This window comes from Phascolarctos cinereus, unplaced genomic scaffold (genome assembly GCF_003287225.1).
Source record: "Phascolarctos cinereus isolate Bilbo 61053 unplaced genomic scaffold, phaCin_HiC Scaffold_2;HRSCAF=192, whole genome shotgun sequence".
Taxonomy (NCBI): domain Eukaryota; kingdom Metazoa; phylum Chordata; class Mammalia; order Diprotodontia; family Phascolarctidae; genus Phascolarctos; species Phascolarctos cinereus.
This window is the reverse complement of record NW_027555625.1, coordinates 325,874,973-325,896,706: the sequence shown is the minus strand read 5'-3', so window position 1 is coordinate 325,896,706 and position 21,734 is coordinate 325,874,973. Positions and strand designations below refer to the sequence as shown.

The window sequence follows — 21,734 nt, the reverse complement described above, 5'->3', positions numbered from 1 at the left end:
CAACTCTTACCTTCAGCACTTTTTTCCCCATACCATATATGAAATTCTATAAAGCATTTCAAAGAAGGGTCCTCTTGGGTAGTCTGAACAATAAGTATGAAATTCTGATTGTTACTGACCTTACAAAATGAGAGTCCTTTAACACAGCTCCATTAAGAAGGGTGTGTACAAGATCAGTGTCTATAGATTTAAGTACCTAACTGAAAGTTAACTGTAAGCTAGTAAGGAGAAAAATATCCTCAGGATACTGCTTACACTGGAGCCCTTTGAGGCAAAATTTGATCACTTTGAGGAAGCAAAGGCAAACTACAAAATAACTGACATACCTTCTTACCTCTCAAGGCAGCCATTCCACTTTTAGATAGCTCTTATGGTTGGTAAGATTTTTTTCTTATATCAAGCACATTCAGAGGAAAATTTAGGTCTGATGTAGGAAAGAAATGCCTAATAATTAACTAGATCTAAGGGTGGGTTGCTGGGAGGAATAATGGGTTCATTCAAGTCCTTTAAGCAAAGACTACATGACCACTTGTTGGGTATAACTTGGAAGAGATAATTGTTCAGTTTGGGTCAGAAGATACCCCTGCCTAAAAAGATGAGTCTCATTGACTCAGAGTGAAGAAAGCAGAATTAGGAAAGCAATATACACAATGACTACAACAATGTAAACAGGAAGAACACAAGTAAATACAAAAGTGAACGCTGTAATTATAATGACCAAGCTTGTCACTAAAGAGGAAATGAGAAAATGTACTTCCTTTCCTTCTTTGCAGAGGTGGAGAACTGTGGGTGTGGATCATTGTATATACTGTCAGACCTGGTTAACAAATTGGTTAGTTTTGTTGAAATGCTCCCTGCCCTTCTTTCTTTTCTAATTTTTGTTTGAAGAGATGGCTGTCTGGGTAGGCATTACAGCAGGAATATATTAAAAATGAAGGTGATGCAAACACGAGATCGGTTTTTTAAAAAGATGGATCTTAATAGAATCAATAACAGTTGAGGACTTGAAGGAACCTTAGAGAACATGTATTTCAATTCTCTTATTTTATTAGGAACCCAAACCTCAGAGTTAAATGACTTGTCCAAGGGCTTATAAGCTAAGTGATCAGGTTCTACTTAAGTATCTGAATAAAAACATCAAACTTCAAATATAATATTTTACTGTGCAGCAATTACAAAAACATAAAATTAAGTTCACAGAGCTAGATACTTTCCTCTGAAATTTGTATACATTTCATATTTAATTTTCTATATTCATGTTGCTTTCCCCCAATAGTCTGTAAGCTCCTTTAGGGAAGAGACCATTTTGCCTTTGTATCTCTAGCCTTTTATACACAGTTGAACTGAATTGGAAACAAAAGATAAAATTAATCTCTGTTCAAGAAACAGATCTGGGTTTTAGTTCCAGTTTTGTCATTTACTAGCTGGGTGGATATACATATATACATACATACACACATATAAAAAACTTCTCTGAGCCTCAGTTTCTTCAGTGGGGATGAGAATGCTGGAAACTGCTACTTCTAGGGTGAGGAAAGTTTTACTTTGCAAAATGTAAAGAACTATGGATTCTTAATTATCATTTTGTGCACTATTGGTTCGGTCTCCTAGTCCACATCCCTGGGGTGTGAGAACCTTCAGGAAGACTAACTGACACATCCTAGCCACTTTGTTGCCTTTTGGGTGACATCTCAATCACTGACTCAGAGTGACACATCCAAGCCAGAACAAACTGAGAACTTGGCAATATCTTAACACTTTACCCCCAACTACCTTCAGTTACACTTTTCAGATACAAATTGGATCTTGTACAAACGAATGGTCCTAGGCCTCATTTTATACCAGGAAGCAGCCAGTTGGAGTAGAAAATGTGCTGGACTTGAAGTCAGGAAGTCTCACGCTTACTAGCTGGTCAATCATAAGCAATCATGAACTTAACCTCTCTGAGTTTTCTTGTTTGTGAAATAAGACAGTGAAGTCAGGCATACTTTCTCAACAAGGTTGCAGCGAGGTTTAAACGAAGCAATATATGTAAATAGCATTTTGCAAAGCTTAAAGCATATAGATTGTAATTCCCATTACCTCGAAGATTCTTTATGAGGATGGAACGGGATATTGGTGCCCACACATGTTAGAGCTGGAAGACTTGAGACTTGATTGCTCAAAACGGGGATAATAATTTCATGTATTCACGACGGTGTTTTGAGGAAAGTACATTTTACAAAGCGTTATTGCATAAATGTGGATTTTAGGGTCATTTGGATTTCAGAGTTTTATCATTCCAGTTCCAGTTGTCCCAGTTGTGTGGTCTCTGATCATGGATGCTTTTGCCCAAACTTCAGAGCGCTATATCAATGCCAATTATTTGTTGTTGTTTCAGGGCTTGACTTTTTTTTTTTTGGACATCCACTTTGCAAATTCTGTGGCGTCGAGTGGGATTCCGAAGTGAGCAGGGAAGGAGGGTCTGGAGACCATGTAGTCTCCATGGTAACTCTGGGAGTCGCCGATGCGGGTTTGGGGAAGGTGAGGGAGTTAGCTGGGGAAAGTGAGGTGGGGGAAAGAGGGGTCGGGGGGTGGGGGAGGCGGGACTCCTCCAGGGGAGAAGGCGCGTGGGCCGAAGGAGCTGCGTCACGCTGTGGTGGCGGTGCTTGGGGTGGGGGGAGGGAAGGGAGGAGCGGAGAAAACGGGGGGGGTGTAATGCTGGGCGCGCCCCTGGCAGATCACGTGATGCAGAGCACGCAGTCGCCTTCTGTCCGTTGGTCCTGGAGCGGCGCAGCCAAAGCGCGGCCGTGAGGTGAGCTCGCGGCGAGGTTGGGAGGCCCGGGCCACCAGCGGGGTGGGGGCGGGGGCCGGGGGGATGAGCCCTGGAACTCTGGTCCCGAGGCTAGTCTGGCTTCGCTTTCCGCCCGATCCCGCTGCCCACCCGCACCCCGGAGGCCAGGGGACTTCTGCCGAGAGCGTGGCGGGCGTGAGAGTGGCGCCCAATCTCCGGGGCGCCGGGGGGGACTGACGGCGGGCTCGGCCAATCGGCGCCGCCCCGATTGGGGCTGGTACGCGGCGCCGCGGGTAGCAGAGCGCGGAGCTGGCCGCGCGGGGAGGGGGGACGACGGGCTGAGCTGGGCGGCTTCACTACCGGATCTGTTGTCTGCAGCCTCGGCTCTGGAAGATTCCCCCCCTTTGCTCCACTGAGCCCTTTGGCGGGCAGCGCACCCCTTTTTGCTCCTTGAGGGAATGCACCCCCTTTACTCCTCCCCATAGGGGAGTGCACTCCCTTTACTTGTCTCGTGGGAGGAGTGTGTGTCCCCCCTTTGCTCAGCCCTTTTCTCGCCGGGGAAGTGCTTCCCCCTCCTTTTGCTCACCCCTTTTCTCTATTGGAAAAGTGCGCCCCCCCCACCCTCGCTCACCTCTTTCTCGTAGAGGAAGTGCTTCCTCCTCTTTTCTAAGCTCTTTTCCGCACGGCGAAGTTCACCTTCCTTTTTACTTACCCCCTTTTCTCCATAGAAATGCCCCCTTTTTGCTCAGCTCTTGCCCTTGGGGGGAAAAATGCATCCCCCTCTCGTGAGGGCAAAGTGTTCCTTTTCCTCTTCGGAGTACGTTCACCCTCTCTGATGGACTCTTCTCGCTGAGGCAGCACACCCCCATTCCTTGGCCCACGCACCAAATGATTATGGGGAAATCCAAACAATCTCTCTCCCCACCATGATTTCCAAAGCTTTTTGTACAGAAGAAATAGGGCTTTCAGGCACCCAAGGGCCTTTTTCTGGGTTCTACGCCCTTGTGCTTTGCTTCGCTTAAGCAGTTGAGATTGGCCTCAGCTTTGCTGAGCACTGTGTTGCCTCCCCCACCGCTGCAGCTCCAGACCAGGGCCACCCACAGGATTTAGGTAAACTGCCACTGTACTGCCTGAGGCGATCTGGAGTCAAGGACAAGCTGTTCTCCCAGTCTCAGATTCATTCAGAATTGAAGCGTTTGGAGTTGGAAATAACCACTTGAGGTTCTTTCTCTCGGTCCACTGTCTCTTCTCCCTACCCACCTATGGCAGGGAATCATCCCAGTTTCCTTCAGGTGAAATCTTTTTTGACCTGGAAATTCTTTTTGAACCACTGGTGCTAAGAAATCTCAGATTCTCTAGCCCAGTTTCTTTCATATTAGGCTCTTCTCCACGTTTCCTCTGCCCCTTCTCACCAGGAAGAAATCCCAGAAGTGCCATTTGGCGTCTGTTTTTCCAGTTTCACCCCTGGACAACTTCGGGATAACATTTCATGTTCTACATTAGAGGAATATGAAGTATTGGCTATAAGGTGGTTCCTTTGCCCATTTCTGGCTGCTTTGCCTACATCTCCCTTTTCCCCATTAAAATATGACCTCTTCAAAGCTAGTCAAAGCTTGCTGTATTTCGAATATTCCTCAAACTTTCTTAGTTTGAAATCCTCCCTCTTTCTCTCTCATCCCCCAGTTGCTGGAGTTAGAACTGCTTATGGGTAGTGACATTCTAGGCCTCGCTCTCTGTTTGTAGGCATTTGTGTGTCCAGAAGGAAAGGGAGATGTTGCCTTACTGTTGTCTGAAATTAGGCAGAAGAGTATTTTCATTCGGAGAATTCATGATGAACTCCTCCCTCTCCCCCCCCACCTTATAAGAAAAGTATAAAAAACTTTCAGAATTAATATTCTGAAATGGCATAGTAATAAAATGTGGGTTTATGTTATGTATGCATGTTGGTCATATAACAATAAATTGTAATAGTAATTTCAAATCAGATCATTTACATCATTAGGGAAGAGGGGTGTTATATTTTAGTTATTTCTGAGCCATAACTGATAAGGTATTATGTATAAAAAGTACGTCTGGGTTCTCTCTCTTTAACTGACTTTAATCTCTGAGTTGAGCCATTCTGTATTTCTTTTCTTTTGTGGGTTAAAAACATTTTACAGACAAAGACCAATTTTTTCTTTGTTAGACATGAGGTGGTAGAGGTAAAGTATGATGGGAGTTAGCCATTGTCTTCTTTTCTGACTTACCCGCTTTTACTTAGTTAAAAAAAAGTCAGAAGTTCTCTAATAGTTTGCCATGAGTGCTGTCAAAATTTTAAAACATCTAAATACTTCCTTTTGTGTAGTGAAGACAATTCCAACACATTATAATTCAGTGACACTGCATATCTTAATACATTTTATTATGTTAATTCAATGTTAATAAAAATTATTCTTTGTCATAAGTTAACAAAAATTTTGTGTATTTTTATTTCTCTAATAATGGATTTTGTGGAGGCTAACATCTTGGGAATAATGAACTATAGGGGACTGTATTTGATTTCTCAACATTCTTCTGTGGGTCATAGGAGCATCACCTTTCCATGTTTGGCAGATGCACAGGGAGCATATCCTAGGAAGGTCTTCTGAATTTGTGAGAATTTGGCGCAGAAATAAGGCCAATTGAAAAGAAAGAGAACTAGAAAGCTCCATATTGAAAGGCATTTGATATATTAACTTTCTAATGCTTTCTAATGCTTTCAGGAAAGTGACATTTCTTAAGAGGCACAGAGGCACCTTCCCCTGTTGATGAGAACAGAGTTCAGAATGAGAAAGAAAAGTAACAGGTCAGAGCCTGAAAGACACCTTAGAGATTGTCTAGTAGAATCCCTTAATTTTACTGGTGAGGAAACTGACCCAGAGAAGGAAAAGGACAATGTGGCAAGTTGTCTGTAAATCTTTGTTTTTTTCCATTGGAGATATCTTAGTTCTTCCTTTTCCTACTTTCTATTGCTTCCCACTATTGTTGTGATCCTTGGTCGAAGACAGTCTTATTCTATGGCCTAATCTCTGTGAGACTGTATGTCTGGAGCAGCCTCTCTCTGGACCATCAGTCTAACATGAGGCTGAGATTAAAACTGTAAGAATTATGGAAATTACCTTCCTTGAAGATATGGTCTAGTCTTTCTCCAACTAGTTAATGTGACCTTAGGCTTTTTACCCACTTACTCAGTAGTCTTACCACTCTTAGTAGCTGCCATCTCTTTTCTGGTCAGACTTTTCTTGATCAGTTCACATCCAACATACTTTTTCCTTTCTCCATGTTCACTGTCTGTTGTCTGTGCCAGAGTCCTGTAGTTCCCTACCCCCTCCTCTATCAATTCATGTACTCTATTAATTCAAAATTGCTTAAAATTTTCCAAGAAAACTTTTATTTCAGACACTTCAGCCAGTACTTATTTTCTTTTCACTTCGCTAAAAATTTTAATGGTCACATATGGTATATGTGGTGTCCCAAACATCTTCGTGGAGTTTTAAGCTACTGATGCTGTTAAGCTTAAAACTGCAGTAATATTTCTGGGACCCCCATATGACAGCATTACCTACCCTCATTTGGACATGAAATATAAATGTATTGATAAAATTTGATGTATATATCTGGAAAACATAAATGTTGCTATGAGGGCCTTGGCCAACTAGAATAAAAGGAGGGTGGTGAAATTTTACAACATAATAGAGACTATTAAGCTTATTTTAATGCCAGAAATGTTTGCAGCATTAAAAATTTTGGTTCTCTGAACAATTTAATATTTAGTATTTTGGAGGAGGGAAATACTGTTAGTATTGACATTTTCTCATGGAGCAACAGGGTTTTCCACATATTTTGGGTACTCCAATGTGTTATGTTGTCATGCCTCTTTGAATATTTAAAAAAATTTTCCCTGAATCATCCATTTTCCCTTCCACTTAAGTTTTCTGTTTATGTTGGAGAAGCTTCCCTCAGAAAAACCTGTTTTGTCCTTGCCAAGGCAGATGAGTTAAAAGTTGCGTCTATAGAGTTGCTTTTCTTTGGCTATGGGGAAACAGAGAGGGTGTGCAGATTGCCACAATGCCTTTCCAAACGTGTGTGGAAAGTTGGAGCATAGAACAAGTTGATTGGATTTTCTTTCCTTGGAATCAAATGGGAAGGCCCATTTTCTGAAAATTAAAAAGAAAATCCTAAATCTGAACACCACTTTTAGAAAAACAATTAAATTGCTTTTTAAATAACTTTCCTGTCTTTTTGGCTAGAATGATCCATCCAGCCACAGAGCCTGCAAAAATCCTGGGAAAAGGAGGAACTTCAGGGAACAGGCTGTGCTGGGCACACAGAGGGGTGGATGCTTGAGAGGTTTTTGACTGTCTGATTACTAACTCATAGAAATTTAGACTTATCAATTTTAATTCTTGTTGGCCTAAATAACTGCATCTTGGGCAGATTCAATTATATACTTTTTTTTCATGAATTATAGAAGTAATGAGCTTGTGAAACTTCATAAAATCTTAGGAGCCAGCTATGACTCATACTGAGTATAAACAGGGTGCTTGTGTGAAAGTAGGTGGAGACTGGAGGCCTGTAAATGCTGAAAGATGCAGCTTTGCATGATGAATAAAATGTCCTATTTGGAGTCAGTAATGTCAGGGTTGGAATCCTGACCCTGACATCTGTTATCTTTTTATCTGTGGGCAGGTCTTTGATCTCTCTGATCCTCAGTTTCTTCATCTGTAAATGGGATTAATAATGTTTGCGTTACCTATCTCACAGAGTTGTGAAGATCATGTGAAATAATGTATATAAAGTATTTGGGAAACTTTAGATTGCTATATGCATATCAACTTTATTATTAATAAAGAAGAAGAGTAGAACAAAGAGAGAGAAGGATGGCTTTACTTTTAAACTGAGCTTATATTATCAGAAACTCAATTCTGGATCCTGAAGTCTCACTTCTCAATAATAAAGATGAATGTGTGTCTCTTCCCCCCCCCCCGCCCCCCAGTGGCCCTGCAGCATGCAGAGAGTGACCCACTCTTCTCTCTCTAACAGTTGATGGATTCGGTCTGGTTGTGGTTAATGAATGAATATTTTCCACAGATTGTGGAATAGCTTACTTTGCCTCAGAAGGATAAGTAAGTGCCTTTAGGGACCCAGAAATGAGTCATTGACATAGAGTGGGGCCTGGTCTTGCTCCGCTTGTCCCCTAATTTTTTTTCCCTGCTTCTATGTACTTCCCTTTAGTGTTAGAAAAGGAAGAAATTTCCCAACCTGTTTCACCAAGGAGCTATTGTTATTTGGGTAGGGTGGAGTAATTAGGTATACTTTTCCAGGTGCTGGTGGTGCCTGAGCACCCAGTTTTCCACTTTCCTTTTGTAGGGGGCTAGTGTGTTTTTTTTTGCAGGATAGTTTTTTTAAAAATCACTTTTTGTCAAGTCATAGTGATTCTTATTTGTACTTGGCTGCATCATAATTGTAAATTATACTTTTTTCTGTTTCCAAAATATTTTCTCATAGACATCTTTTAATGCTGCTATCAGTTTTATTATCTGCATAAGAATGATACAGAACCCAGGAAAGAGTAAGGCCTGCTTTTCAGGATTATGTAGGTAGAAGGGTATGATGGATGACTACCAACCAGTTAAGTGTCCTGTTTTTAAAAGGCATTTTAATTTTTTTTGTGAGGCAGTCGGGGTTAAGTGACTTGCCCAGGGTCACACAGCTAGGAAGTGTCAAGTATCTGGACTTGAACTCAGGTCCTCCTGACTCCAAGGGCTGGTGCTCTATCCACTTTGCCACCTAGCTGCCTCCTTACAAGGCATTTGTAAGAGTTGGTTCATGAATAAATTTAATAGGAAAAATGGGCCAGCTGTTTATTAAATATAGTTTTTATATGTCTTTAAAATGAACTGAATTTCTTTTTGAGGAGGCATTATAATTCAGTTAAAAATACTGGTGGCCATAAGCATAATGGAAAGAGTACAGAACTGGAATTAAGGAGACCAGTCTTCTGTAGTCCCATCTCTTGCACTAACTTTGTGACCTTAGATAAGTCACTTTAACTTTCTGGGCCTCTTGTTTCCTAATCTTTAAAATGTGGAGGCGGGATTAGATGATTCAGTTCAGTTCACCATGTGTTTATTGAATACTTATGATGTAACCACTGGGAATACAAACATAAAAAACAAAACTATGCTTACCCTCATAGAGCTTGAATTCTGTTGGGGAGAAGGAACACGACATATATTTAGATACATAATATCTCATATATTAAATATAATGCAAAGTAATTTTGGAGTAGAGAGTAAGCATTAATCACTGGGAATTCAGAAAAGGTCTTCTGAGCTGTAGGAAGTGGCACTGGAACCATTTTCTGAAGGAACTTAGGGATTCTGGGAGATGTAGGTGAGAAGTGAAGGCCTTCCAGGCATGTAGGACAGATAACACAGGAAGCACAGGTATAGGAGAAGGGAGCCATGTCTGAGGAATAGCAAAAATGCCAGTTTGACTGGGAAGTAGAATGTATGAGTGAGTAAATATGTGATTATAGTGTGTAAACATAAATTGGACAGCTTAAAATGCCAAGCAAAGAAGTTTGTATTTTACCCTAGAGGCAATAGGGAACCAATGAAACTTCTTGAGCAAGGGAGTTACATAGTTAGACGTGTGAATTAGGACTATCGGCTTGGTAGTTGTGTGGAGAGGGATAGATTGAAGATGAGGAGAGGCCAATTAGGAGGCTACCCTTTACCATCCACCATCTGGCATATGATGGTCCGGGGACTAACCCAGTAGAATTTCACCCTAAAAGATTTAACTCCTTCCCTGAAAATCCTATCCTGGGGCCCCTTTTGTCCTGATTTGTGCCTGCCTCAGTTGCCCACTTCATGTAGGTCTGGTTCCAGTCAAGCTTCACTTCACTGTCTACCATCTCCCCTGAGCCATTTCTGTACTACAATGAACTCAAGCTCCTTGTCCGTAGCCGCCACTGCAAAGCCCCCTTGGGTTCTAGAACCATAATCGAATCAACTCTGTCGTTGCTTCTGGAAGGATGTGTTAAATTGCTCCCCTGTGGCTCCACTCAGCATCACTGTAGCTTTCTGAACCAAGATGCCTCTCCCAGACACCTTTTCCTTATATAGTATGTGACATCTCCTTCATTAGAGTGTAAACTCCTTGAGAACAGAGACCACCTGTGCTTTTGTATTTGTATCTCCAGTGCTTGGTATATAGTTAGTGGTTAATAAATCTTTATTCAGTTTTTGTTCTGATAGTTCAGGCGAGATGAAGGGCATGAATAAGGGTGGTGGTTGTCATGGAGAGGAGAAGTTAGATATGAGGGATGTTTGGAAGGTAGAATTGTTTGAGACTTTGCACATGATTCAGGATGATGATGATGATGATGATGATGTTGATGTTAGCTAACCTTTATATAGAGATTACTATGAGGCAGGCGCTGTGATAACTTCTTTACAATTATATCTCATTTGATTTTTGCAACAACTCTGGAAGGTAGGTGCTATTATTTTCCCCATTTTTACAGATGAAGAAACTGAGGCAAACAAAGGTTAATTATCCTGCTCAGTGTCGTACAACTAGAAAGTGTTTGAGGCTTGCTTTGGACTCAGTTCTTCCTGTGGCTAGGCCTGGAGCTCTCGTCATTGGGCCACCTAAGTGATTCTCTGGAATGATAGTGCTGCTCTCCAAAGAAATAGAATATTGTAACGGGGGCAGGGGGGAGGGAGGATGTGTGTGGTGTGGTGGTGGTGGTGTGTGTGGGTTTTACCGAGAAGATGTTGACTCCTGTTTTTGGTTAAGGCAAGTTTGAGATTCATCTCTGTAATATCCAGGTAGAGAGAGCTCATCCAAGCAAAGGGTGATGTGGGATTGATGCTTAGATGACTGGAGACTTATCTGGGAAACTTTGGTATAGAGACAATAATTGAATTCATAGGAGCTAGAGAAGTAGGCCTAGGATAGTACCCTGGGCTCACTCCTGTTGCTGGGACGGGACAAAGATGATGACATAGTAAAGGAAACTGAAAAGTCATAGTTAGTTCAGCAATAACAGCTAGCGTTGATAATAGCACTTTAAGTTTTGCAAAGCTTTACAGATATTACCCATTTGATTCTTACAACCACCCTGGGAGATAGGTACTATTATCCACATTTTATAGATGAGAAAACTAAGGCATAGAGAGGTTAAGTGACTTGCCCAAGGGTCACACAGGTTATAAGTATCTGAGGCAGAATTTGAGCTTAGGTCTTGCAGGCCCAGCTTTCTGTCCACTGTACCACGTCAGCTTAGGTAGAAGAATGGGGGTGATGTCTTAGTTCTCTTCCAGCTCTAGTTGTATTTGATTCCAGACCTTTATGACATCTTCAAATTGTTTACCTCATCTTCTTCGAAGTACATGTAAGTTCTATTAAGTAACCTGTTAAGGAAAATAAAACAACTCTAAATTAAGTGAGCTGTGAGCTGCAAATATTTTAGGCACTGGTAACAGAGGAAGTAACTTGAGGACACAGCCTCTTTTTGTTCCCACCCAGTGTAAGATCTGCTAGGAAGGGAAATTAGCCAGGTCCTATGAAATATTGTCCTTATCCTTCCTTCTTTTCTAGCCATCCCTACCCACTTGAGGGTCTTTTTCTTTTCAAAACTTGAAAAAGTCCTGAAGTCAGATATTTTTTATTAATTTCACTTTTACGTAAATGAATTTCAGTTACTCTTAATACTACCAGCATTTGTTTTCTTTTTCAAATAGTATTTTATTTTTTTTCCAATTACAAGTAAAGACAATTTTCAACATTCATTTTTATATGATTTTGAGTTCCAAATTTTTCTTCCTTCCTGCCTCCCCAAGATGGCAAGCAATCTGATATAGGTTATACATGTAGGATCAAGTAAAATATAGTTCAACAGTAGTCATATTGTGGAAGAAATGTTACAAAAAAAAAACCATAAAAAGAAAATGAAAATAGTATGCTTTGATCAGACTTCATTAGTTCTTTCACTGGATGTGGATAGCATTTTCCATGATCTTTTGGAATTGTATTGGATTATTGTATTGCTGAGAAGAGCTAAGTCTGTTGCTGTTACTGTGTTCCATTGTCACTGTGTTGCTGTTGTCTCCTGGTTCTGCTCACTTCATGTAAGTCTTTCCGGGTTTTTCTGAAATCCTCTTACTCATCACATCTTATAGGACAATAATATTCCATTATATTCATGTATCACAACTTGTTCAGCTATTTCCCAATTGATGGACATCCCCATAATTTCCAATTTTTGCCTCCAGAAAAAGAGCTACTATAAATATTTTTGTACATGTGGGTCCTTTTCCATTTTTATGGTCTCTTTGGGATACAGACCTAGAAGTGGTATTGCTGGGTCAAAGGGCATGCACATGGGCATATTTCCAAATTGTTCTCCCTGTTGGTTGGATCAGTTCACAACTTCACCAGTGCATTAGTGTCTAAATATTCCCACATCTTCAACTTTTATCATTTTCCTTTTCTGTTATATTAGCCAGTCTGATAAGTGTGGGGTGGTAGCTCTTGCATTTCTCTAATCAATAGTGATTTAGAGTATTTTTTTTTTCATTACTATATGTAGCTTTGATTTCTTCGTCTGAAAATTACCTGTTCACATCTTTTGGCCACACATCAATTGGGGAATGATTTGTATTCTTATAAATTTGATTCATTTCTCTATATTCGAGAAATGAGCTCTTTGTCAAAGGTACTTGCTAAAAAAAATTATTTCCCAGCTTTCTGCTTTCCTTATAATCTTGGTTGTGTTGGTTGTGCAAAAAAACCGTTTAGTTTAATATAATCAAAATTTTCCATTTTCCATTTTGTAATACTCACTATTTCTTGCTTAGTCATAAATTCTTTCTGTCTCCATAGATCTGACAGGAAAACTACCTTGATTTCCTAATTTGCTTATGGCTATCCCCTTTATGTCTAAATCATAATACACTTATCTTCTGAAGGAGATATCATTCATTATGAATTTCAGAAATTGGGGCAGCTAGGTGGTGCAGTAGATAGAGCGCCAGCCTTGGAGTCAGGAGGACCTGGGTTCAAATGCGGCCTCAGACACTTGACACTTACTAACTGTGTGACCCTGGGCAAGTCACTTAACCCGGATTGCCTCACCAAAAAAAAAAAAAGGCAAAAAAAAATGAATTTCAGAAATCATATGTAGCTATTTTTTGACACCCTTAAATGAGGAATTAGTCAAAGTAGTTCAGTTATGTATACATTTTATGTTAGACCAGACCTGTGGTTTCATTAATATGGGAAATTTCTTCCACTAATACAGATTGGCAACCAGTGTATATCAGTGTCAAGACTTGAACATAAGTTTTCCTGACACTGAAGGTGCTGTGGTACTCCTTTTACTCTGCTATGCTACTTGTCTTAAAATACACTTATTTTAATATCAATAAATTATTACTTCTTTGACAAAATTAGATATTATTGAACATGAAATTGTCAGTTTTTTTTTCATTTACAAAATATTGGGTTGTTGAGCAGACCATTGCTGTATTGATAGTATAATTATAAAAATCATCAGTTTATGTCGTAGGAAATAAAAGAGTTTGCCCTTTTTTGGTCCGTTATCAAATGAATTTGGGTGGCATTAGCATTTGTGTTTTAAACCTCTGATTGTAGAATGACAGGTTTTAGCACTCTAATCTCCCTCCACTCTCTGAAAAATGGAAAGGTTGTTAGGTGGAAAATGAGGCTCTAAAACCTCACTAGACAAAAATCAGTTGGCCTTTTAGAGTGACTTGGCATTGGGTGATAGAATGGTAATAATAATAGTAGCTAACATTGTTGTATAGGAATGTAATGGAATACTGTTATGCTATAAGAAATGATGAACAGTTGGATTTCAGAAAAAACCTGCAAAGACTGACATGAACTGATGCTGAGTGAAGTGAGCAGAACCAGGAAGGAGAACATTGTACATGTGATCAACTATGATAGATTGAGCTCTTCTCAGCAATGCAATGATCTAAGACAATTCCGAAAGACTCATGATGGAAAATGCTATCCACATCCAGAGAAAGAATTATAGAGTCTGAGTCTAGATCAAAACATACTATTTTCTTCTTGTTTTTTCTTTCTTGTGGTTTTTCCCTTTTCTGATTGCTTCTTTCACAGCATGACTAAGGTGGAAATATATTTAACATGATTGCACATATATAGCCTGTGTCATATTGCATGCCATCTTAGGGAGGGGGAATATTTGGAACTCAAAATCTTATAAAAGTGAAGGCTGAAAACTATAAATAAAAAATAATAGCTAACATTTATGTGGCGTATACTATGTCCAGGCACTGTACTAAGTGCTTTATAACTATTGTCCCATTTGATCCCCATTTTACAGATGATAAAACTTAAGCAAAACTTACCTGATTTGGCCAGGGTTACACAACTGGTAAGTATCAAAGGCTAGTCTTTCTGACTCCAGGGCCAGCACTCTATCCATTGCAGCCCTTAGTGGTTTCCAACACAATCTCCTATTTCCTGGAAGGAGAGGTCAGATGGGGAATTGGTAAACTACCCCAAGTGCAGATGTTGGGAACCTGTAAGTGGGAGATTATAAACGGATAAGAGGAACCCATGTTTGACACCAGCTTCCTATGCCCTAGCATGGGTCTGCTGGACAACACCCCATCACTTCAGAACTTCCCTGCTCCCCCCAATTTTGCCTCTGCCTGTCCTCTCCTAACCTTAGCCTAATCCTTCCCAAGAGTCCCAGATATATAATGTATGTTGGAGAAACAAATGGTATAGCCACAGAAAGAGAGCTTGTTGGGAAAGAAGGTAATGTTTGAATCTCGCTTTCAAATGTTAGTTGGGTGACAGTGGGCAAAAGCCATAGGCCTGGTTTAGAACAACTCCAGGTTAGAGGACTAAGAGTAGGAAGATTGTTGAGGGTAACTGTGCCTGTTAAACCTCCAAGCTTGCCCTTTCATTACAAGTAGACTCTCTAGTTTCAGATGACAGAGTAAGTTGGTATCAATATTTCCCTTTATCAGCCATTGACACTTAACCAAAAAATATTGCTATCTTGTTTTTTATATCCTCTGCCTTTCCAGCTTTACGCCTTCCTCGTTCTCTCCTAAAAATATCAATCCCCTCCCTTATAGTAAATAAGCAATATATTGAGACTAAAATACTGATAAAATCTGATATTATATGAAGTGTTCCACACCCATGTCCCGTCACCTCTGCACAGAAGGGTAGAGGGGTGTCTTCTCATTTTTCTTCTCTGAGGTCCAGCTTGGTCACTGTAATTTTACAGTATTTGATTTTGATTGTAGTGTTTTTATTGTTCCTTCCATTTCCATTGTTGTGGTCATTTAAATTGTTTTCCTGGTTTTGCTTCACTGTATCAATTCATATTAGGTACCAATTACCTTGAATTCTTGTCTGGTGTTCCCACAAGTTCTCTTCACATTAGAATATCAAAAGAACTTGTTCTCATCTTGCTTCCTAAACTGAGGAAACCTTATGTCCAAGCTGACCTTCCAGTTTTCTACAGACTTACAAACTGTATTACTTTGAGACTCCGTTGTTCCCAAAGCACAGTGGATCTTGGTCTGTGGTTAGTTACACCTGTCAGCCTTGGAGCCATTAACTGTCTCTTCCTACCCCCACCCTTCCACCCCCTTTGCTCTGAGTATCTAGGGATGAAATGGAGTGCCTAGAACTGGGTAAATTTAATCCATGTTCAAGGAGTACTCAATTAAGAGTGCAGAATGCTACTAAAGTAGCCTTTATCTTGCTGCCAAAATAATTTTTCCTTTGCATAGGTTTGGTCCTTCCTTTGCCTCCAAATCTTAAATGCTTATTACTTACCAAACGAATTTCAAACTCCTCCGCTGGCATCCAGGGTCCTAGTGCTCGACCTTTCTTTCCAGACTTATTTCACGTTAATCTCCTCTGTGTATTCTCATACAAACAAATAATTTTCTCCTAGCCTCTCTCTAAAAACAAAGCAACTCCGAACCTCTTAAACCTGCACATCTGCTCTCTAATCCTTCAAATCAATGCTTAGGCTATTTTCTGTTTCCTCCTCTTCATCTAGTGAGTTCCTATCCTTTATTTTATATTTAATTTAAACAACTGTCAACAAAGAGTTAAGTCAGCCTACAAAGTACAGAATAGCATATTTTATAAAAACCTTCCACTCAAATAGATCTGTGATCTCATAGATTCAGGAAAAGGAGTTCCACCAAAGTAGACCATAACCTATGCATATTTACCCTTCCTGTGCTCATGTGCTCATGTTCTGTAAGTTCAACACAAGGATTCACCCAGCCTTCTAGAAGCCTTCCTTCCTACTCTTGATATAGAAAGGGTGCCAGTGGAGCAGGCTGGCTGTCCACCTGCCATTCCTCATTACCATGTAATCAGCCCATTTTCTTTTCCTATCATATGGTTCTGTGATGATGTTTTTTATTCCTTCTCTTCAGCATTCCTTAATTGTTTTATGTTCCAGACTGCATAAACCCACCATTTGCCTTTTTGTCACCCTCTGTGTGATACTCATTTTTAATTCCGTGGAAACTGTTATATTTCATGTCTTGTAGCCATGAAGCTTGATCTAGCCTTTGCTTTCATGAGAAGTTTGGGGATTAGTAAATAAGTTGTAGTATCTTGAAGGTAATAAACCTTCTCTCTTCCTTTTTCATTCTGGGCTTATCTTATCCATCTAATGAAGGAATTCTTAAACTTTTTTGGGTCATAGACTCCCTTGGCAGTCTGGTGAAGACTATGGATGCCTCAGAATAACGTTTTTAAATGCATAAAATACATAGGATTATAAAGGGAGCTAGATATATTGAAATACAGTTATAAAAATATAAAAAAAATTTATGGACCCTAGGTTAAGAACTCCTGATCTATACTATCTGTCCCATATATACACAGTGTAGGACAAGCTGTGTAGTACTTCTGTACTATACCTCTTATGTTGGGTTTATATGTGTAGATATAGTACAGATGGTTGTCTAGCTGCTGAATGCATGTTGAAATCTAAGCAGTAGATATTCTTTGTCCACTTGATCTTTCCTGTATGGATGGACAGGCCAAACACCTTTGATTATAGTTCATTTCTAGGAAGCTCTGCTGTATTCTGGGGCTTAATGAATTCAGCACAGTATCGTCTGCAAACAGCATCTGGAGGACTTCACCATTGATCAAGAATGCATTTTTTTTTACCAGAAATTTGTGCCAGGTCTTCTGTATTGCATTGACAAATACATTTGGAGAGCATATGACTTTCTGTTTTATACCTCACCTGATGTTTAATATCAGAGAGTCAGCCGTTGGGGTTATTTTGTTATATCTTTCAAGGAATCTTGAATGAATGATTTTGATGTATGGATAATAGACACCTTATTTTAAAAACCTGTAAGGCAGCTTAAAGAAAAATGCTTTTTCATAGCCAATTAAAAAGTGACTCATAAAGATTTTGTATAGATGGGCAAGTAGGTAATAGGTCAGTAGTTATTGTTCATTTGGTTGCTTTAAGAAATTTTTTTTTACTGACACCTTTTGTTTTCATGTCACATATTTCCCACTGTCCTTTCTCAAAAATACCCCTCTCAGAGATCCATTCCTTGTAATAAAGAATAAGAAGGAACAAAGAAAAAGTTCAGTTAATTTAGCTCCCATATTGAAAAAGTCTGATATATGCAGCATCCATCAGCCATAATCCTCTACTGGTAAAGAAGCTAGGTAACATACCTTCCTTTATTTCCATCTTAGGACCAACTTTGGTCATGATAATTTAATAGTATCTAATTTTAATTTTTTTGATGTCATTCTTTCCATTTCCATTGTTGTAGTTACTGTATATGTTGTTTTCTAAGTTATATTTACTTAACTTTACTACCACGGGAGTTCGTGCCCTCATTACCATCTACCTGGATTATTGCTATTGCCTTCTAACATATCTAACTTCCATACACATCTTTAGAAGTCCATCTCTCACAAAGTTGTGTGAATTTTTTTTTCTTTTACATAAATCTGGTCATATCACTGCTCAAAATTCTTCAGTAAATGTCAAACAAATTTGAAGTTGTCTGACATTAAAGGCTACCCACAACTTAGCAACACCTTACCTTCCCAACTTCAACTCATATTTCTTCCTTCCATTCTTCAGCCAAATCCTTTTTCCCCCCAAAAATGCAAAACAAATGAAAAAACAACCAACTTACTGCTTTCTCATGTCTCTCAGCCTTTGCTAAACCTGTACTTTAAAATATACACAATGGCTAAACAAGGGCTGGAAAGCCCTCTTTCCTTTTCTTGTGTTGTTGAGGGTCTACTTTTATTTTATAAAAATTTTTAATCATAAAACTTAAAAACCACTTAAGACAAATGATCAAATATATACAAGGAATAACATTTTTTAATTCTTAATTATATTGATATTTTTTGTTTCTGAATTACCTTTGTTTTCTAATATAGTCCTGCCTCTTTTCCTGCTCATTGATCTATCCCTTGTAATATAGATTTTTTTTAGAGGAGGAAAAAAGGCGTTCAGCCAAACTAATCCATATTAATCATATTTTATAGTAATGCAGTATTTAAGTAATAAAAGTTTTTAAGGGATAGATTTAAGGCATGCATTCTTAGGATTTAACAAAATAGAACTAAATACTAACAGATGACAAAAGAAGAAATATATTTTCTTTGTGACCCTTTCCGAGTCCTTCTCAAGCTAGTCTGTCTTATGTTCTCTTACATATGTATGAGAACAACATGCAGACTTACACGTATCTAGATGTTCAGTCTTTTTTTCAGTCATGTCCAGCCCTTCATGACCCCATTTGGGGTTTTCTTGGCAAAGATACTAGAGTGGTTTACCATTTCCTTCTGCAGCTTATTTTACAGATGAGGAAACTGAGTCAAACAAGGTTAAGTGACTTGCCCAGGGTCACACAACTAGTGTCTGAGGCCAGATTTGAACTCAGGAGGATGTCTTCCTGACTCTGGGCTCAGTGCCACCTAGCTGCCCCATGTATCTAGATATATATCTATATTTAGACATTCTCTCTCTCTCTCTCTCTCTCTCTCTCTCTCTCTCTCTCTCTTTCTTTCTCTCCCGCTCCCTCTCCCTCCCTCTTTCCCTCCCTCCCTCCCTCTCTTTCTCTCTCCCCTACCTTTCTTTTGAAGCCCAACTTGAATACTACATTCTTTAGGAAGTCTCCTTGATCCTGCAGGTTGCTAATGAATGACCTCCCCTTTGAGTCCTTGTATAGCACTTTGTTTTCTAATTGCTGACAGTGAGAAACTTAGCTGATTTTTAAGTCCAACATTAGTCTAGGAGTTCTAGGTTAAGAAGAAAGAGAACAGAAGAGATTGATATTTGCTGAAGAGATGGTCATTAGTGAGGATAGTTGAGTGATAAAGAAGCAAAGAAGTGGTAAGGGAGGAATGGCGGCTGATAAACATTGCAAATGGAAGGCTAGGGAACCAATTAGTAGGGGTTTAATAGAGTATCTAGGGTTAGAGAGAGCTAAGCATTCAAAAATTCTGATTGCTTATTTTTTATTTCTCTGTTACTTTCATTTCTGAATGTCTCTTCCTCCTAACTAATGAACTGTCTCTTGTAACAAAAAAGAGGGAGGGAAAAAAAGGAGTATGAGCAAAACTAATCAGCATATGAATGGAATGTGACATTTTGTCACTGAGGGCAGTGTAGTGGAAATGATAGTGTCAGTGTAGGGGAAAGAGTGCTGCATTTGGAATCAGAGGATCTGGATTTGAATGCTGACTTTGCCACTTAACACCTGTTTGACTTTGGACAAGTCACTTTATTTTTCTAAGCCTCAGTTTACTCAGCTATAACATGAGGAGGTTGGACTAGATGATCTGTTCCCATCTGTTCCTTAGGTCTCTTCCCACTGTAAAGCTAAGAGCGTATGCATTCTTCCATACCCATTCCTGTAAAGAAAGGAGAGAGGTGGATTTTGAAAAGGGAAGAAAGTGATGGAAAAAAAAATAGGTAACAAGTAAAATTCTATATACTTTCTGTATTTCTTGTTTTCCTGAAGCCTGTGTTTTGAATGTTGCCAGTTTGTGTTACTATTGATATACTTTGAGTAGATTGTGAGATGTTTTCCTAAATATTTAATTGGCTTTTCAGGAGAAGAAAAGCAACCTTGTTGATGACCCAAAATGACAAAGCATCCACCAAACAGAAGAGGGATCAGCTTTGAGGTGGGAGCCCAGTTGGAGGCCCGGGACAGATTAAAAAACTGGTATTTTATCCTTTCCTTTTATTTTTTTTCTCTTAAAGTAAAAGGAGATTTGTATGACTAGGTTTTTCCAGAACTGTAGCCAGATCTCTTGCTTGAGTTGTGCTACTCAGTGATGTATAGAAAGAGAAAAACAATTTTATTTCAATAGTCTTTGGTCCCCAGAGCTTTTGGTTCACAGATCACTTCAGTAGGGCGAAGAAGGAACTACTAAATCATTACTATCACACCCAGACCACTTCTGTGTGTCAGGGCCAAGAATAGCAACTTGTGGGTTTCACTGAGTGTCCTATTCTTGTCTTAAACTGAGCTCATTATCTTCTCCTACACTCTCCCATTCTGATGTTCTTCATTTCTTCTTGTTTCCTTAGTGGGCAGAAGACAGACATCGTATCTTTTTCACAGTATTTAAGTAAAGTAGAGCACTATGATTGGTGTTTGTCAGAAGGGAGGGTGCGGAGATGAGTGATGATGATGATGATAGCAAACTCATATTTACGTGCTACTTTAAGGTTTGAAAAATGCCTTGCTCATAAAACACACCTCATGAGGTAGAACAAGCATTATTATTCCTGTTGTACAAATGAAAAAACTGAGGCTCTGATAGATTTAGTGAGTAGGTATCGTGGATGACACATGACCCCAGATAGTTTGATGTCACATCTAGCATTCTATCTGGTACAAAGTCAGAGCTTCATAATTGTTTGTTGTTTGCTTGATTATCTCCTATCCCAGAACCCCTGCTCTTGTGGGTTTACATACTAATCAGGGAGTACAACACATATATAACACATACACAAATCACTATAATACAAAATGGAACAATATATGTGTAAGAGAGGGTACAAACAAAATACTCTAAGAGTAGCATAACAGGTGCCCAAGAGAGTCCCAGCAAAGCGCAGTTCAAGGATCTTAGAAGCCCTGTGACCTCATATCTCCTTTATGATCCTGTCAGATTTCCCTGACATCTTTTTTCAAGCTTTAGCCATCAGCACTTCTGTACTGTTGTTCCTTTTGTTCCTTGGTCTGCCTTCGCCTTTATCCCAGGATTCAGACCTAGCTCAGGACATCTTCTACAAAGTCTTACCTGTTTTACGTAACCTTACCCCTCCTTGATGATATGTTTTCTTTTGTTTTTCCTTGCCCTGAGCTATCTGTTCTTATAGGAAACCATGATTAACTAGCACCTAGAATTCTAGCATAGGAAGATATTCATAGGAGAATGCAGATAAGTGAAAAGAATTGGAATTCTGATTTGGAATCAGAGGACCTAGGTTCGATTCTAGCTGTGCTATTAACTACCTATGTAACACTGAACATTCAACTTTCTCTGGGACTCAGTTATTTCCTCTGTAAAATCAGAGCATTAAATTAGATCGCCTTTGCTGTACTTCCATTCACAGCTCTGTGATCCTACCTTGATGGGTCCAGTGGTCATAATCTGAAGTCCACAAGATGGCAGTGTTTCCACTAGAAAATTAGAAATTAGATTAAGCTAATGATCGGGAAAAGAAAGTTGAGTTGGTATTAGGAATTTGAAGTAATTATGAATACCAGAATACGAGCATATTGTGAGTCTTGATAAAAGTCAAAGAACACTGATTGTTTTGCTGCTTAAAAAAAAAAACCTTAGAAGACTGATTTAGCCTCTCAGTAACTGA

At 39.4% G+C, this 21,734-nt stretch overlaps 1 protein-coding gene across 6 annotated transcripts in view; it reads left to right on the top strand.

Moving 5' to 3' along the window:
• The first annotated feature begins 2,687 nt into the window (after positions 1 to 2,687).
• The window catches only part of PHF20 (PHD finger protein 20), a 112,191-nt gene continuing 93,144 nt past the window's right edge, over positions 2,688 to 21,734 (top strand). For 5 of the 6 annotated variants that reach the window (XR_002326841.2, XM_078150252.1, XM_020998569.2 and 2 more), the window contains exons 1-2: positions 2,688 to 2,794; positions 19,959 to 20,073. Coding sequence is in view for 5 of the 6 variants with exons in the window: in XM_078150252.1 (XP_078006378.1) it covers positions 19,991 to 20,073 (83 nt within the window). In the remaining variant the exon portion in view is untranslated. Of the gene's footprint in view, positions 2,795 to 19,705; positions 19,818 to 19,958; positions 20,074 to 21,734 lie in introns of all 6 variants that reach the window. The other variant, XM_020998567.2, reaches the window with a different exon arrangement.